This window comes from Oryzias latipes, chromosome 18 (genome assembly GCF_002234675.1).
Source record: "Oryzias latipes chromosome 18, ASM223467v1".
NCBI classification, from domain to species: Eukaryota; Metazoa; Chordata; class Actinopteri; order Beloniformes; family Adrianichthyidae; genus Oryzias; species Oryzias latipes.
In genome coordinates this window covers 7,224,332-7,243,533 of record NC_019876.2, presented here as the reverse complement: position 1 = coordinate 7,243,533, position 19,202 = coordinate 7,224,332, and the positions used below count along the sequence as shown (strand labels likewise).

The 19,202-nt window shown below is 36.9% G+C and overlaps 1 protein-coding gene across 1 annotated transcript in view; it reads left to right on the top strand.

Moving 5' to 3' along the window:
• Window positions 1-18,847, top strand: part of LOC101161675 — a 317,233-nt gene extending 298,386 nt beyond the window's left edge. Inside the window, exons 32-47 of the mRNA XM_023965784.1 lie at window positions 7-465; window positions 943-1,194; window positions 1,816-2,070; window positions 2,220-2,669; window positions 3,153-3,404; window positions 4,024-4,281; window positions 6,492-6,950; window positions 7,171-7,422; window positions 7,565-7,819; window positions 10,345-10,767; window positions 12,079-12,333; window positions 12,733-12,987; window positions 15,927-16,184; window positions 16,814-16,819; window positions 16,931-17,010; window positions 17,154-18,847. Coding sequence (XP_023821552.1) covers window positions 7-465; window positions 943-1,194; window positions 1,816-2,070; window positions 2,220-2,669; window positions 3,153-3,404; window positions 4,024-4,281; window positions 6,492-6,950; window positions 7,171-7,422; window positions 7,565-7,819; window positions 10,345-10,767; window positions 12,079-12,333; window positions 12,733-12,987; window positions 15,927-16,184; window positions 16,814-16,819; window positions 16,931-17,010; window positions 17,154-17,219 — 4,235 coding nt within the window. The 3' untranslated portion in view covers window positions 17,220-18,847. The remainder of the gene's footprint in view (window positions 1-6; window positions 466-942; window positions 1,195-1,815; window positions 2,071-2,219; window positions 2,670-3,152; window positions 3,405-4,023; window positions 4,282-6,491; window positions 6,951-7,170; window positions 7,423-7,564; window positions 7,820-10,344; window positions 10,768-12,078; window positions 12,334-12,732; window positions 12,988-15,926; window positions 16,185-16,813; window positions 16,820-16,930; window positions 17,011-17,153) is intronic.
• Window positions 18,848-19,202: the final 355 nt, after the last annotated feature.

Below are 19,202 nucleotides of genomic sequence, written 5' to 3'. Positions count from 1 at the left end.
ATATAGATGACCAATATGTTTCATGTGGACAGACTGTTTGTCCTCCAGACCAGGACTGTGTCATCATCAATGGAACAGCTCAGTGTGGTGAAGCCTGTGAACATTACACTGAACTGAATGATAACTGGCTTTCTGAATATAACATAAATGGAAATTCATACTGTAGAGGAAGCTACTCCTCCCCTGAAGGCTGGTATCGCATGTTTGTGGGACAAACCAGCGCTCAGATTCCTGAAACTTGTGTACAAGACAGCAGATGTAGCAGCAGTTATTATCATTTGCAGATGACACAACCTCATCCAACTCAATACAATCAAACTGTAACACGCTCTTTGTGTTATAGTTATGGCAGTTCCTGCTGCTATTACACATCCTCATACACTATTAAGGTCAAACTCTGCTATGGAGACTACTATGTCTACAAACTTCAAAGACTCCCAGGATGCAACACTGCATATTGTGCAGGTAATATTTTGTTATCAGTTGCTTAGCTTTATCTAAGGCGGCCGTGGTGCAGCGGTAGGGCAGTCGATCCACGATCATAAGCTTGCAGGTTCAATTCCTGCCTTTCATGCCCATGAGTCAAAGTGTCCTTGGGCAAGACACTGAACCCTACCTTGCCCCTGGAGGCAGGTTGGCGCCAGTGTTCAACAGCGGAACCACTGTGAATGTGTGTGTGTGACTGGGTGAATGGGTCTGTGACTGTAAAAGTGCTTAGGGCCTTGAATAAGGTAGAAAAGCACTATATAAGTATACGCCATCAATCTTACTATAAATATTGTTTTAGCAATAAGAGTTGAACTTCTTTTATTAAAGAATATTTTATATTAATACACATAGACTATATAAATCAGTTAAGATTAGATAAATATTTTTTGAACCAATCATTCTATTATGAAGCTATCATTAGTAAACATTTAAAGATGTTTCTTTCTGTTTCAGTTCCAAAGCACAGCTTCAGAGCAGCTGGTCAAGATGAAACCAGCATCACTCTACGGTGGAACCAAGTCAACAACAGTGTCAGCTTTGTTCTCCTGTTTAATGGCACAGAAACAAACATCAGTGCTCCAGCTGCAGATGACTCTGTAACTTACACAGTGTCATCTCTGACTGCTGCAACTAAATACACATTCACTCTCTTCTCTGTGTTTGAGAATGTCAGAAGCAGTGGAATCAGCATTGATGCAGTAACTGGTATGTATAAAGAGTTGATTTGAATTTTAAAAGAATTTAGAATATGAATGTTTTGCAAGGAACAAAACGCCTCACAGCTGCACAACAGACCACAGCATTTGTTTTACTCATCTAAAAACATGGATTTTAACCATGTGGTCATCAAACCCTATTTAATTTTTCCCCCCCATAATTTTTTCATATAGAATGGAACTTTGAGGGACATAAAATGCAAAAAAGGTGTTCTGACAAATTCCTGCTATTATAAAGTCTAAAGCAAGGGATTGTTTTGTAACAACAAACAGATGTCTTGAACAAAAATTAAATATCTTTATTGCAAAATTTGTTTGACCCTTGATGAAGGATTAGCCAAATCAAAATGGCACATGGTAACAAAGAATAGTAACTATGGCTTAAGCCTGTCATGTGTGCAGTTACTAGAAGGTTTCACATGAATCTCCAGGTTCTGTCATATTTGTTTTTTGTGAAACACCAAACAACATGACTTGCTAGCATTATTGCGGGCAGACAACAGCTTGTAGAACTGTAACCAACTTTTAGCATCATGTCTTTTTTGCATAATCATTGCAATTACATACATTACTTCAGGATTTTATTTCAATTGCCAACTTTGTGTTTCAGCTCCTCCAAACCCACAAACATTCAGTTTACTTGGAACAAGTTTCAACAGCATCACTCTGCAGTGGAGTAAAGTGAACAATGCCAGTTATGTCCTGGAGTATAATAATGGACGAAGGATCATTCCTGCATCAGATGGAGATGGACCAGTCACTTACACTGTCTCATCTCTCAGTGCTGGCACTAGATACTCATTCAATCTCTACTCTGTGTTTGAGAACGCCAAAGGCAGTGAAATGCAACTTCAGGCTGTTACTGGTAAAATATTTCACTTCATTAGTAAAATTATTGACAATAACTAATTTTTGAGATTATGAAATCCGATAAATTAAAGTTTATGTGATTCCTTCTAAAGAAAAAAGAACCTGTAAAACTAATGATATCCTCATTTCTTCTTTTAAATGTAGATCAATATGTTTCATGTGGACAGACTGTTTGTCCTCCAGGCCAGGACTGTGTCATCATCAATGGAACAGCTCAGTGTGGTGAAGCCTGTGAACATTACACTGAACTGAATGATAACTGGCTTTCTGAATATAACATCAATGGAAATTCATACTGTAGTGGAAGCTACTACTCTACTGAAGGCTGGTATCGCATGTTTGTGGGACAAACCAGCGCTCAGATTCCTGAAACTTGTGTACAAGACAGCAGATGCAGCAGTTATAACCGTTACCAGATGACACAACCTCATCCAACTCAATACAATCAAACTGTAACACGCTCTTTGTGTTATAGCTATGGCAGTTCCTGCTGTTATTACACATCAGACACTATTAAAGTCAAACTCTGCTATGGAGACTACTATGTCTACAAACTTCAAAGACTCCCAGGATGCAACATTGCATATTGTGCAGGTAATATTTTGTTATCTGTTGCTTAGCTTTATTTAGGGCGGCCGTGGTGTAGCGGTAGGGCAGTTGTCCCATGATCGTAAGATTGCAGGTTCAATTCCCGCCTTTCACGCCCATGAGTCGAAGTGTCCTTGTGCAAGACACTGAACCCTACTTTGCCTCTGGAGGGAGGCTGGTGCCAGTGTTCAGCAGCGGAGCCCCCGTGAATGTGTGTGTGTTACTGGGTGAATGGGTCTGTGACTGTAAAGTGCTTAGGGCCTTGAAGAAGGTAGAAAAGCACTATATAAGTATACGCAATTTGCCATTCATTTTACTATTAATATTGTTTTAGCAATAAGAGTTGAATTTCTTTTATTAAAGAATATTTTATATTAATACACATAAACTATATAAATTCATTAGGATTAGATAAGTATTTGTTGGAACAATCAGTCTATTACAAAGCTATCAGTAGTAGTAATATTGACGGATGTTTCTTTCTTTCAGTTCCAAAGCACAGCTTCAGAGCAGCTGGTCAAGATGAAACCAGCATCACTCTACGGTGGAACAAAGTCAACAACAGTGTCAGCTTTGTTCTCCTGTTTAATGGCACAGAAACAAACATCAGTGCTCCAGCTGCAGATGACTCTGTAACTTACACAGTGTCATCTCTGACTGCTGCAACTAAATACACATTCACTCTCTTCTCTGTGTTTGAGAATGTCAGAAGCAGTGGAATCAGCATTGATGCAGTCACTGGTATGTATAATGATTTGATTTGTATAATTTTATAAGCTCTTAAAGGCTGAATCTTCCAGAGGAAACTAGAAATCTTCCAGGTCCAGCTGCAAGACAACAGCATATCACTCTATTATCACACTTCCACAACTGTTATTCCAGGGTATAATGACGTAAATCAAATGGAAAAAACAAATCTTTAAGTACCCCTCCATCATTTGGATTACTTTTCAAAAAAGTTGACAGAAACAGTAAATAAATTCAAATAGTTTTTCAACATGTCTTCCAATGAAAAAGAGAAAAAAAATGACCAAAATAACAATATTTTTGGATTAAAAATGTTGAGAAACTATTTTATTATAAAAAGCATTGGTTCCCTTGCGTGGAGGATGATGAGAAATCCTGAAGAGAAATCAGGAATAGTAAAATGGCCATGAAAACAGACAAAATGTCACAGAGTACATTTCTACACCAAAAAAGGGCTTAGCTTGCTGTCACAGAACCACATTTCCATGCATGGATGACTTGTCTTCTAGACACTAAAGCAGCCTTTAACATCACTTTTCTGGGTAGAGAATAACTTTCACAACTGCCTCATTAAAAGACTTAATGAAACGTCATTAATGCTTTTATGTTTCAGCTCCTCCAAATCCAAAAACATTCATTTTTCTTGGAACAAGTTTCAACAGCATCACTCTGCAGTGGAGTAAAGTGAACAATGCCAGTTATGTCCTGGAGTATTATTATAATGGACGAAGGATCATTCCTGCATCAGATGGAGATGGACCAGTCACTTACACTGTCTCATCTCTCAGTGCTGGCACTAGATACTCATTCAATCTCTACTCTGTGTTTGAGAACGCCAGAAGTAATCCAAAGTATTTAGATGCTTTTACTGGTAAGATAATTCACTTCTTTCATTTACAAAAAATATGTTACATTCAAAAAACATCATTTCAAAAATATTTTTGGAACTGTCTCAGAAAAGTATTGTTCTAAATGATTTCTAAGTTAAACCTCATTCAATATTACTTGTCATCTTTTTTCTTTGTCTGCAACTTATAATGATTACTTTTGATTCAATAGTGTGACTTTAGATCAGGGGTGTCAAACATACGGCCCACGGGCCGTATCCGGCCCGCCAGGTGCTTCAGTCTGGCCCAGACATGAAGAGTAAAAATCAAAAGTTTGTTTAAAAAAGAAAGCACGTTTCTAGTCCATTCCTGTGGCGAGTTATGAGTTTTTAAAGAAATAATCGAAATGCGCAATTCCGCCGCTAAGGGAAGGAAAGGAAAAGCAAAACAGGAGAAGCAGCATATCTCTGCATGTGACAAAAGGAAAGCCTAACAGCTCTGCGTCTTTAGGCAATAGTTCGGTTCCCTGTGAGCCTCACCAATGTTACGTTACTAAATGAATGATCAGTAGTGACACCCTAATGACCAAAATGTTGGCAAAAAGAAAAAAAGGTTGAAGTGAAGTCCTGAGCTTTCCAGGAAAAATGGACAATTTTCTTTGTTCACAGAGCTGGATTCAAAACCTGCATGCTTGGTATGTCATCAACAGGTCACAGTGCTCAGAGAATATAACTTTCAGCAGCACAATGAGGCTCACCGTAAAGAAAAGTTTCACCATTTGCAGTTAAGAAAAAAATAAGATTTATCAACTATTAGCTGGACTGATAAATATCTGTCTGCATTTACTGAAGCCGTGATGTCAGTGATGGAGCAGTGAAAGCTAGCTACCTTATTGCAAACAAGTTGTTGCAAACATCCAAACCATTTTAGATGGTGAACTTGTTAAAAAATGCTGAAGGCCACAGAAAGGTTGTATCCTAAAAAGCTGTCGACATTTGCTAGCATAAGTCTGTCAAGGATCACGATTACAGATCTCTGAGGAGACTTGGGCGCCAAACGAAGGAATCCAGTCATTTATTGCATTTTCAGTCGCTATGGATGAAAGCACAGCTGGTGCTGGTTTGCGGCGCCTTCCGTCCGTGAGTCCAGGGTTCGAATCCGGGCTGCTCCCTGTTCCCTTCTCTACTTATGTGCTGGTCCCAAGCCCGGGTTCGTTGAGAGGGTTGCGTCAGGAAAGGCATCCAGCGTAAAAACAATGCCAAGTTAACCATGCGTCTCCTCCTGGGGAGAGAGGTTGTTTCACTGTGGCGACCACTGATGGGAAAAGCCGAAAGAGAAACAAGGATTAATGAAAGCACAGATATATACAGCTTTGCATATTCATTAAATGTGCTGAAGAGACATCACAGGGAAGTTTCTTTAGTTGTTGGACACAACAACAGCTGATGACATAGTCAGCTCTCTAGTTACTGTGCTGGACGATGTTGGAGTGAACTGGTCGAATGTCAGTCTGGTCACTGATGGCGCCCCATTAAATGTCAGGATGTAGTCAGGTGTTGCCACAAAATTCAGGCAGTAACCAGGAAAAGATTCTTATAATAATGAATAATAATAATGGACATTTCATTGTGTTTTGCACACTTGAATGACAGTTAATGTGTTGCTGCACAGGATTTGAATCCTGATGTTGATGGCCGGGTGAAGTTTCAGGAGAGAAAGGGAGGTTAACTCCAAACTCCTATGTTCACAAATGTTTGCAAGTTTAATTTAGTGTAAATGATTTGGACATTTACATTTTAGGCAGGTGTTCCATTTTTTTCTGTAGCCGCTCTTGAGTTTATTATCGGGATTGCTTCAGTGTCAGATGTAAAATATTCAGTCTGTATAAAATTGAATATATAAAATTGACCTTTTTTTAAGTAAAATTAATTTTATTTAAGATCCATTGGCCTCTGTGAAAGAATGTGCAATAAGAAATGATTAGGCTACCATTTTGGTTGAGGCCTGCTTTCCAATTAAGTAAAAAAAAAACTAAAACAAGGCTGATATTTTGCCTTTACGTTACTGGTCCGGCCCACTTGAGATTAGGCGGATGAAATGTGGCCCCCGAACCAAAATGAGTTTGACACCCCTGTTATAGATGACTTTAAGGTCTGACTTAATTATAAACCTGTTTTCCATAAGGTAATGCTGAACATTTTTTCATTTAATAATGTCTAAAAGTGTTTTCTTTCCTTTTTCTTTTTAAATATAGATGAGCAAAATATTTTATGTGGACAGACCTTTTGTCCTCCAGGCCAGGACTGTGTCATCATCAATGGAACAGCTCAGTGTGGTGAAGCCTGTCAACATTACTCTGAACTGAATGATAACTGGCTTTCTGAATATAACATCAATGGAAATTCATACTGTAGTGGAAACGACTCCTCCCCTAGAGGCTGGTATCGCATGTTTGTGGGACAAACCAGCGCTCAGATTCCTGAAACTTGTGTACAAGACAGCAGATGTAGCAGCAGTTATTATCATTTGCAGATGACACAACCTCATCCAACTCAATACAATCAAACTGTAACACGCACTTTGTGTCAAAGTTATGGCAGTTCCTGTTGCTCCTACACATCCTCATACAGTATTAAGGTCAAACTCTGCTATGGAGACTACTATGTCTACAAACTTCAAAGACTCCCAGGATGCAACACTGCATATTGTGCAGGTACTGATCTATTACTAAGCTGCTTGGTATTTTATTTCTATGTATACTGTTTTACCTGTTCCATGGAAATAAAAATGTAATTGACACAAACTACATTTATTCATCTTCATCCATTACTATTTATAATTTATTTTATGTTTAAATAATCATTGTTAGATCGCCAAAAAATATGTTAACCTTCCATTTCTTTAAGTGTTAATATGTTTATTTCCTGTTTCAGTTCCAAAGCACAGCTTCAGAGCAGCTGGTCAAGATCAAACCAGCATCACTCTACGGTGGAACAAAGTCAACAACAGTGTCAGCTTTGTTCTCCTGTTTAATGGCACAGAAACAAACATCAGTGCTCCAGCTGCAGATGACTCTGTAACTTACACAGTGTCATCTCTGACTGCTGCAACTAAATACACATTCACTCTCTTCTCTGTGTCTGAGAATGTCAGAAGCAGTGGAATCAGCATTGATGCATTCACTGGTGAGACTTGAAATCTAAACTAACTTTACTAATAGCAGTTTGTAAATTTGCCCCAATTGTTTTGGCTACTAAAGACTTGTTGTGAATAATGTACTGTTCTCAGAATCTTATCTTTCACTCTCATCTTGTTTTTCTTCTTCAGCTCCTCCAAATGCAGAAATCTTCAGTTCAATTAAAAAAAATGACACCAGTGTCACTCTGCAGTGGAGTAAGGCAAAATACAGTGGTTATTTTCTTGATGCTGATTATCAAGACAGGATCTTTGTTACATCAGATGCTGATGGACCAACAGTCTTTACAGTCTTCCCTCTCTATCCTGCCACTAAATACACATTCACTCTTTTCTCTGTATTTGAGAACACCAGAAGCAGTGGAGTTCAACTGACCGTCTTAACCGGTAAGAAAATCTACTTTACCTGCTTGGAAGGTGATCAAAAAATGTCTAACAAATGTTTAATGTGGCTCCTTATTTAGAGCATTACATTGTTAACGTATTCAAAAATGAATTACCAGTGACTTTGATCTTTACATAAAAAGATCCTTACTCTCTAGTAACACCAAGTTCCAATCATTATTTTCCACTTTCTGCATTCTTCCTGAAAAACAACAAATATCTGGGTCTTTTTTTTTTTTGATGAACTAAGGCCACACTTGCATATCTAACTCAACTTCATTTTTAAAAAAAATTAGGAAAAAAGATCATAAACACAGGACTACATTTGAAATGTGATGGGCAAATAAAGTTACACCTTTAACATCAACTTACAGGTGTAAAAATACATATTATGGTGTGAGAGCAATATGTCTAAAACTTGAAGACAACTTCAATTATTTTCCTTTATTGGATTTGTCGTAACTTTCCTCTAAAGTCAGGGTTTGGCAAACCTTTTACTCGAGAGTCACAAAGAAATCTCAAATTTAACTTGAACGCCGGACCAGGAGCAAAAGCGTGAAGTGTTTGGTAATCCACCTCAAAAGAGAAATAAAACTGAATATGGACAAAAACATGCTTTAACTTTAATTGAAAATTGATATATGTTTAAAAAACATCACATTTAGGGGATTTATTTTAGTGCCAATTGCACAAATAGGTTGATTTCTGTTCAGGGAAAAGAGCAAACTTAGAGAAATGTTGCGTTTAAGTGGTGTTGGAATGATCGGGAAAATGCCTGTTTGACTCTGAAAACACATGAATGTCACAAAAAAAAATCTCCAACTATCACATAAATGCAGAATAACTTTCTTCACATTAACTGGGGTCAATTTATTTGTAGTGCAACATTTATGGGCAGACACCAGAATTTAAGGGAAAATAAAACAATAAGAGTTATCGACAGTGGCTCAGGTGGTTGAGCGGGTCGTCCAATGATCGAAGGGTTGGTGGTTCGATCCCCGCTCCCACCAGCCAAAATGTCATTGTGTCCTTGGGCAAGACACTTCACCCTCCTTGCCTCCAGTGTGGCTCCACTGGTGTGTGAATGCGCATGAATGATCCCGGTGATGGTCAGAGGGGCCGTAGGCGCCTACTGGCAGCCACGCCTCTGTCAGTCTGACACAGGGCAGCTGTGGCTACAACAGTAGTTACCATCACCAAGTATGAATGAGGAGTGACTGAATAATGGACGCACTGTAAGCGCTTTGAGTGTCTTGAAAAGCGCAGATAAATCCAATCCATTATTATTATTATCGATTTGTTATTCTAGTTTGGCGGAACAGATTCAGTACAGATTCAGGCCGCTGAATTTTGTCAGTCCCTTGCTTTTAGGAATTTAGCTCTGCAGCTTCAATCACAACTTTCATGATGCCTCTTTGACCTTTCTCTATATTTAGGTTATATTCAAACTCGTAGGCAAGTTTTCATACATGTAATTACTTTGGAGGTTTTCTTCACCCATAATCCAAATTAATATGCAATTCTAGATTGACAATTTGATTTGCTATTTGACTGTGCAATTTCAAAATGCATTTTGAAATTGATAATTCAATATGCAATTCAGGTTTGCAATATAAAAATGCCTTCATGCAATTTAGAAATTTAATTTCTAAATTCAAAATTCTAAATAAAAACAAAATCTGTTGCATTTTAAAATGTCATGTTTTTTTAAGTGATAACTCATATGACAATGCATTTTGCAATTTACAATTCAATTTGCAATTTGACTATTCATTTTGAAAATGCATTTTGCAATTTGCAATATTAATACATTCAATTCAATACATTGTTTGCTTTAAATTCATTTTAAAGTATCTTAAAATTTACTGCGTTGGAATTTGTCGTGCTCTTTTTTTCAAAATTTCAACAAAATTGCAAAACAGCGCCCCCACTCGGATAATGCATTTTCATTTGCATACGCATGGCACTTTATTTGTGTCAAAATTCAAATTGAATTGCTAACTGGGTGGGGCCTAACACCTTCCCATTTTGAATTGTTAATTCAATATTCAATATAAAATATAAAATGTATTTTGAAATTGCACAATCAAATTGCAAATTAAATTGTTAATTGAGAATTGCATATTACATTTTTTCTTTTCTTTCATTTAGCAATATCAAAATTCCATCTACCTTTCTCTTACTTAACTCTTCTGCTCCTATGAACCAAATTTAAAACTGCATAATGATCACTACCAAACTTTACCTTATATATCTTCCATTCACATTCTATTCTCTGATTTGGTGTATTTGGATCTGCCGCTTCCTCAATAGATTCCCTGCATATGAAACACTGTTATTGATCTCTACAGTTTTATCCTAATATCAGTTTTTATGTTAAGAGTTCCAAAGAGCTGATGGATTCTTTTTCTTTATTTTAGTGTTTTGTTAGTGTTGAGTTCTGTTGAGGCCACTACTAAGTACAACATCTAACTTCTTTAGTTTTACTAATTTCATGTCTTTTTATTTCTTGCATGCAAACAAAAAAGACCATCGACATCTTCCTTGTGGAGAAACATTTTGTGCTCCAGACCTGAACTGCTTCATTAATAATGGAAGTGCTCTGTGTGTCGACCCCTGTGAGCACTACACTGCACTGAGTGACTGGAGCCCCGTAAACGGATGTGGTGGAAGTATTGTCCCAGGAGGCTGGTACAGCTTTTTCTTGGGACAAACCAGAGCTCACATCACTGAAACATGTAAAAATACATGTGGGAGGTCTCACTTTAAACTGGCAGAACCTCATCCCACGGAGTACAACCAATCTGTAACACTGCCTGTGTGTTATAGCTACACTGGAAACTGCTGCGACGTTTATTATCCCTATTTCATCAAGGTCAAACTCTGTTACGGAGATTTCTACGTCTACAAACCGTTTGATCAATTTTCATGCTATTATCCCTATTGTGCAGGTAATGTTTTTTTCTATTTCATCATCATAAAACTTGTTTACTTCCTGCTACTCTCAATAGTGCTGTAATGACATTTAAAGCAAAACTGTATTTTTACAAAGTAGATGAAAAAGCTACGCAACCTTGTCACTGGATTTGTTCTTAACCTTTTTACTGGCTGCTAAACCAAATGGTAGAGCAAAAATTGAAAACATATTTTTTAGGGGTGTAACACTACACTAAAATCTCAATTCAGTTCGGTTCAGTATTTCATACGGCTTGGTTCTGTACATTTTCTGTATTTTTTCGGTATAAAAAAGGCAGAAAAATATTACTTGCAAAATGCATTTATTGGTTTTACATAACAATAAATAAAATATATTTATTTAGGTGATCTGCTATATATAATAGTACAACTTTTAGCTGTCAGGAAAAAAAAACTTTAGATACTTAATACTGGCCTGCAAAAAAAACATTTTAACTTGCACATTTATTTTTCTTGTTCAACCCAGCGGGTGATGCCGCTTTAGGTGTGTTAGCAGATTAGTTACCTGTGACATACGCTATCTTTGTGTAACAATGTCAACACACAGCATTTGACTTATCCAATTGTCTTTTCCCTTCATTGATGCTGACAACAAAGCCAAAGTGTTCCCACACAGGAGAGCCTAAAGAGATGGGGGGGAGGGGGGGGGGGTCCTCAATCTCTGGCCTCGCATCTGCATTAGTCTGTTGACATGCTCACTGTCCGTCACCTAAAAGCACCTCGGCAGAAACTCATTGCTAACATAGGTTCCGCCTCCGCACAAAGTTAATACTGTGGCAACCTGGGGGGTTAGCCCCGCCTATAGCCACTAAGACTCATGGGAAGTGTGAAGTGTGAAGAGAAGTGATGTTCATGTTGTTACGCTGTTTGTGTGTCTCCTCTATCTACCTCTCTGAGAATGTATGGGGCACAGACAACCGCCAGTTTATTGGTGGCTCTTCTCTCGTTTCCCGCTATGAGTGATGAACCTGCTGGGTTGTTACAATACAGATGCGGGGAGAAAAGTACTGAAACGGTATAGAAGTGACACGAACCGAACTTGCCGTACTGAAACAGTTCAGTACAAATACGTGTTCTGTTACACCCCTAATTTTTTTTAAAACATTGATTGTGTGTATTATTCACCCAAGGCTATAAGCAATATATTATTTTTAATCATGGATTTTTAAACTTGATTTGTTTTTTAAAAGGTTAAAATTGACTACAAATCATTTTTAAAAAATAGAAGACTTATAATTTTTAACACACCATGTTCTAATCTGTGTCTGTTTGTGCTTGTTTTCCAGTTCCTAATCATAGTTTTCGAGTATCAGGACAAACTGAGACCAGCATCACTCTGCAGTGGGATAATGTAAATAACAGCAATGTCAGCTTCATCTTAGAGTTTAATGGAACAGAAACAAACATCAGTGCACCAAATGGAGATGGACAAATATTTTACACAATCTCCTCCCTAACTGCTGGAACTAAATATACATTCACTATCTTCTCTGTGTTTGAGAACGTCAGAGGCAAAGCAACCAATATGACCGCAGTTACTGGTAAGACGACTAATATATGTATTAGAACTAAATGACAACCCTTTAACTTAACCAGAAGGGGGCACAAAGTAATGCTGTCATGAGTCAGTGTCATATATGATACATGAAGAGGATTGAACATGCTTGTAATGGATATGGTGGGTTTTAAAAGGTGAATGGTTGGTCTTAAACTTTGCACATAAATAAAAAAATCTGTAGTTATAGGATTCTTCTTTATCGGAAATATATGGTGACTTAGAACAATAGAGAGAGAAGAGGATTAGGTTTTGTAAAGGCATGTCTTGAGATCACCAGAGGATTTGAACTATCTGGATGTAATACTACCTAAATATTTATTTTAAAACAACTTTTTTTTTTTTAATTCTAAAGCGAATAATGTCTTGTTTTTTCTTTTTACAGCTCCTCAGAATCCCCAAAATATCAGGCAAACAACACAGAATGAGAGCAGCATCACTCTGCAGTGGAACAAAGTGAACAACGTCAGCTTTGTTCTTCAGCTTGATGGCACAGAAACCAGCATCACTGCCACAGATGGAGATGGACCAGTAACTTACACATTCTCATCCCTGACGGCTCAGACTAAATACACGGTTATTCTCTTCTCTGTGTTGGAGAACGTCAGAAGCAGCGGACAAAAGCTCACAGTGGTCACTGGTAAGAATATAAAGCTTCCCATTAAAACTGTTTCATCTGTGTATCCTTTCGAAATATCAATCTGATTAGACTGTTTAAAAAAAAACATACAAATGAAAAGAATTAACTTTTATTATTAGCAGTAGGAATTTTAGTTACGGGCAGTACGGGCGTTTGCCCAGGGCACCAATTCAAAGGGGTCCCGGCTCAATGCTTAGAAGAGAAAAAAGCGCCGCTATTTGGTTTTCTATGATCTCTTATTTCACGCTGTTTGGAACATTCGCTTGAAACCAGCGAATCGGCGCCCCCTGCAGCTGCGTGCAATCCTGTCGTGCCCAGTGGGATGTGACTTGATCAGGCAACAGGAGGGCGTGACACTATTCTGTCCGCTGATAAGACACCAGGAAGATGTGTAAAGAAAAAGGGGAGGAGTGGAGGTAATCCGTTCAACTGCGGATCTCTCCCAAATTAAGTCAAAGGATGGGAGAGGAAGGTGGGGGTGGGGGTAAATCTACTTTATAAAATATTTAAAAGTCATACCGTGTCATTCTATAACAGTATTTTTCAAGGCACACATCATCCTTGACAAATCCTGCGGCACACCAGCATCCAAAATTTGAAAAAAGGAGAAACTTGTAGTGTCTATTGATGTACAATCCCTCTGCAATCTCACATGCATTTTTGTGATAATTGTGGCAGAAAAAGATGGAAGTTGCAGCTGTTTTTACAAAAAGATGTAACAAAAGTCAAGTTAGTTTTCCGTAATAATTTTTAACTAAATTATTTGAAATTTTACCCTGGTAGTTGTTTTTTCCCTTCAGTTTATTAACATGCAATTTTATGTAACCTCACAAAAAATCAAATATATTCTTTCTAAATAGGGATTTACTTTTTTTTATATTTATTTCAATGTTAGAGCAAAGGCAACTGTAATTTTTGAACAGTTATATGATCACAATATTTTTGATAAAATTTACACAAAAAGACTAACATTATATTTATGTTTTCTGTAGCTAAACAAAAAGATGAAGTTTTAAAACTTTAACAAAAATGTTTTATTTTATTTTAGATGGTTAAATTGTTTCAATTTAGTTCAATTGTGTCTGCTGGCCACTTCACCTTAATCCTGTTTCTTAAATGTTGTCATTACTTCTTCTTAAATTTAACATATAGAATAAACCAGACATTATTAGAAAAGTGTTTCAGTTAGAGAGATGACTTTGACCAAACTCTGGGATGTTTGGCTGTTAATAAACACAAACCTTGAAGGAGAACTAAACTGATTTCTGATTTCATCAAGAAGATTTAAAAAATGTTTGATGTGTGTTCGTTGCAGTTTCCAGACGTTTAACAGGGAAGACTCATTGTACACTGAGACGCTGTCAATTTAACCCAATGCATCATGGGAGATGTAGTGCAAAAACTGCCACAGATGGCAGGCAGATTCGCTTCTCTGAGCTTCATTGTTTTGTTCACGTGTTCCACGGTCTGACGCCGGATTCTGCTACAGACGAGCTTTAGCTGGTATTTTTGTTGGAACCGAGAGACTTTATGAGCTAAAGTGGAACAAGGAAGTGAAGACTTTTACCACTTCTGATTGGTCAGACTGATGACGAATGATTAGAGGTCAAAGAATGATTGGTGGAGACAGTTAAAGGGGCAGGACTTTTACGAAAACAGAGCTGAAGCGGTGCTAAATCGCGGTACAGTCATTTTTATCAAAGTGTCTTAAATAAGATCAAATAAACACAAAGAAAAAAGTATTTTATGATCTTTCATATTCCTAATTACTCAGTGTTTTATTAGGGCCTGTTTGGATGAACAAAGATCTGATATCCTGGTGATGGTAAATGTTTTTAGATCAGTGAATGGGTAATTTCCCGTGGTACACCTGACCATCTCCCATGGCACAGAGAGTGTTTTTCAACCAGTGTGTTGAAAAACACTGTTCTATAACCTACATTTTAATACAGGTATATAAAATTCTGGGTTTTCTGTTAATTTATGTGTGAAATGGCCAAATTAAAAAAGGGAACACAAATGAAAGTGAAAATTGGTTTATTGTCAAGCGCCACAACATCAGAGATGGACCCAAAAAAAAGGTCACAGTCATCTCTGAAGAGGAGGAGCGAAATAAAGAACAGGGTTTGCCCTCGTATGTGGCTAGGGATGCACCTTTTCTGCTACCCGCCACAAATTCAACAACCAAAACTTTTTTTTGTGGTCCATGACTAAAACTGAGGTAGGCCTAAATGTTGCAACTAATATGATGGTTTATTTTTTACGCTATTATTTTCTTCGAAAACTTTACTTAGTGGTAACCCATAGCAAGTCATGACTTGTGTGTCTGCTTTAACACTAAGGTTTTATTGTATCATTGGTTCATAAATGTTGAACGAGCTGTGATAGTTATACAGCATGTTGCTGCCGCTGCCATAAGATGCTCATGGGGCAAATACCTTCAGATTAGTCAGTACTTTAATAATCGTTTGTGGAAGCCTAAACGTTTTCAACATTTTCTTTAACCGGTTAACTGAGATGTGGGTTAATTTTGAGCCTGCGTGTTTGAAGTTTATTTTTCATTTCTTTCCATCATGTTGGGTTCTATAATAAGTCAATGTAATTTTCATAAATTTGTAGGTAGTTTTAAAGATGAGTATTTACCATCATCTACAACTCCATGGGGACAAAACCTTATTCAACCAATCATAACTAGAAATGTGCCAATCATAGGATTAAAAACAGCAACCATGAGCAGATTTTTCTTCTCTGAAGTAGAGATCGATATATTATATCTTACACAGAGTTAGAGATCTTATGTATCAAGTTGACAAGGACAAACAAAATTGAGTTGTGACTATTTGGGTGCGCCTGGGGAGAGTCTCGTCTGGGGAGTAATTCAGTATAAAACTGCAACTGGTAATTTGCTTGAGACATCACCATCTTCCTTTCTGTTTCAGCTCCTCCAAATGCCAAAAACTGTAAAGCATCAGGACAGAATGAGTCCAGCATCACTTTGCAGTGGGATAAAGTGAACACCAATGTCAGCTTTGTTCTTCAGTTTAACGGCACAGAGACAAACATCAGTGCTCCAGCTGGAGATGCAGTGATCCACCACACCGTCTCATCTCTCACTGCTGGAACTAAATACACATTCACTCTGTTCTCTGTGTTTGAGAACGTCAGAAGTACTGGAGTGAACATCACTGCAGCAACCGGTATGATTTTTAACTTTTTAATCTGTAAATTATAGACGTTTACTTTAAAGAATTCTTTAATTCTTTGATCGTGTTTTTGAGTGGGAAAAGTATGAAGCTGATCCACTAGCTGTTGCACACGTTCTTAGAGATATATGATATTTTGTTCTGATGCAAATGCATTACTTTTTGTTCCAAACAAAAATAGTGGCAATACTTTTTCAAGTTTGATCTATTCTCTTTGAGCAATATTGGAATGAAAGCACTTTTTTGAGTTAATGCAAAAGTTTGTTTAAAAAAATATGTTTGACCTGTTCGTGGTATTTGACAGTTCACATTGGAAATATGTTTGCATTTCTTTGTATTAAAGTTCGTATTATAGTTGTTGATGGCACAGTTGTTAAGGAGAAAATACTGAATTGGAACTTCATGCCATAAACTCTGCTGACTCCTGCTTTAAATGACTACAAGACATTTTCCTAATCCCAAAAGACCAAACAATATTTTGTTTTGTGAAATTTTGTCTTACGGATGTTCAAACACAAAATATCTAAAATTGTATCATGTGTGACATCGGTAAATTTTTAACATTTTTTTCCTTTTTCTTATTTCCACACTCAACTCTACAAAAACATCCTCAACAACCAAAGGGCTTAGTAAGTCAATCCTTTTTCTGAATGTTTCTTTTTTATTGTGTCTTGTCACACATTTCTCCCTTGTTCAATAAAATTTTTGACCTACAAAGATCTTTTTTGTGTGTTAATCAGACTACGTCGTTGGACTGGACATGGGATTTAGGTCTTTTGGTGCGATTACTGAAGCTGAAGTGCAGAGAGCCATTGAAGAGGTAACAGTTCTATTTATATTTCTGAAAACTGCCAACAACAGATAGTAGCTAATATATATTAATGTCTCATATATGATATTATTTACTAATAGTATTTAAATTGTGTGTTTGTGTGTTTTCTGTGTTGTTTTGTGTGTGTGTAGTTTCTGCAAACATATGGACTTTCACCAAACGTGTTGTCTATAAAAGTTAAACCTGTGCAACCGTGAGACAACAGGAGGAGGATTTTCCTTCAAAACAGCAAAACCTGGAAAGTGAATGTAAAAAAAATTCAAGGAGTTAGGGAATAAAAACTTTTTGACTTTATTTCTGTACATTGAGCTTATAATTATTTTTTATGACAAATATTCAATGTGTGTTTGCATCGACATTTCTTTTAACAGTTTTATATTTTTGTCTAAAAAAAAACTACAATATAAATGTAGCCATAAACAAACAGATGAATGACTTTGCCACTTTAGAATGGTTTTCCTAAGGACAGAATTTTAATCCTTTCCTGATTTTTCAGTTGATCAAATATATACTAATGTGCTTTACAAAAGGTTTATGAGTTGATTATAACAATGTATATTTTTATTAAAAAAAATGGGTATTATTCATTATAACTTTTAAATTTTACTTTAAATGAATTTAATCTTTATGTGATTTTTTTTCATAAATATACATTTGCAGAATTATGGTGTAAAACAATAATAAAAATATAAAATAAAAATGTTTTAGAAAAAGAAATTCAACTTTTTGCTTCTTCATTTTAAGTCATCGCACTTTCATAGTTTATTAAGATGAAACTTTAATAAATGTATCTGAACAGGGATTACATTTATTTTTGATTTAAATAATTGTTTTCAGTTCAAATCAACTTTTAGCTTGACCTTAAGAACAATATAACACTTTTATTTGAATTTTATGTGGGTCAGAATAATGCAATGCTTTTCTTTTAGCTGTTAAAAAAATATCAGTGAAATGTTTTTTATCCAGGATGTTTCAATAGCAGAATATTTTTTGACTTTTTTGTCTTTATATTAAGAAAGCCCAGTGGATAAAATGGAGAAGTTCCTTCAATAAAAGAAAGAAAAAAGCTAAAATTGTGTCTAGAAAATCAATTTTGAAACATAAAGTGAGGATGAAGCCTTTCTTAAACTTTAGTTGTACCAGAACTGCAAACATCATTAAAAAAGGACATAGCTAATGTCAGAGGACTAAAAGATTACTGTAGAGCAGGAGTGTCCAAACTACGGTCTGTTTTTATTGGCCCGCAGCAAATTTTGAAAATATAATTGAATATGGCCCGCACATGGCGCTGTTGCACTTCTCAGTTTCAACACTAGATGGAGTCGGTCACAGAAAGGTGTTGCGGAGTGGGTGTGTGCTGAGCGGGGCGCGTGCCACGAGAGAGGGGGGGAGGAGCGCCTGCAGGTGGAGATGGGTGTGTGAGCACAGAGCGGAGGTGTGGGGGGGTCGATATATTGTGTGTTCGGAGGACGGAACATTTTAATGAATAGCATTCTGAACTGTGAAAAAGTATTTCCTTTATGTAAAAAAGAACTTGTTGTTTTGTTTTTGGAATTTCTTTTTGTTCATAGCTGCATATTTTGTCACAGAGTGTAATTGTAAAATTAAGCTTTTTAAATTGTGTGCGTTTAACATTAAAATTGTCCTCGTTGGTCACCCATAAGCCCTTTTTCTTGGTCTACTTTTCTCAGAAAACAGGACTTCGACTTTTTATAATCTACAAAATCGTGCGCTCTGCCAGTCAACCACACTAACGGCTATGTATGTATGTATGTATGTAAAGACCGCTGGCTTCAGCTGCTCAATAAACCTGTTCTGAACTGCCTGGTTGGAATGAGGTTTCATTGTCTGAGTGAATGTTTCATTTTGACGTGCGCTTGTTTTATGTGGCACAGATCAGCATCACTGCTCCCACTGAGAGCAATGTTCTTCACATTATCGATGAGTTAAAAATACACAGTAATCATGTGTCAATATGTCACCTCTTGTGTGCGGCCCGGACCTTTGCTCATTTTTCTGTATTTGGCCCTCACCAAAAAAACTTTGGACACCCCTGCTGTAGAGTTAATGTGAAAATCAACGTTGAGTGGAGTTTACTTATTTGGATTAGAGTCTAATCTTGTAATGCAATGCAAAGTAAAACAGTTAAATTTGGGGGCAGGACCACACCCCTGCCTCCT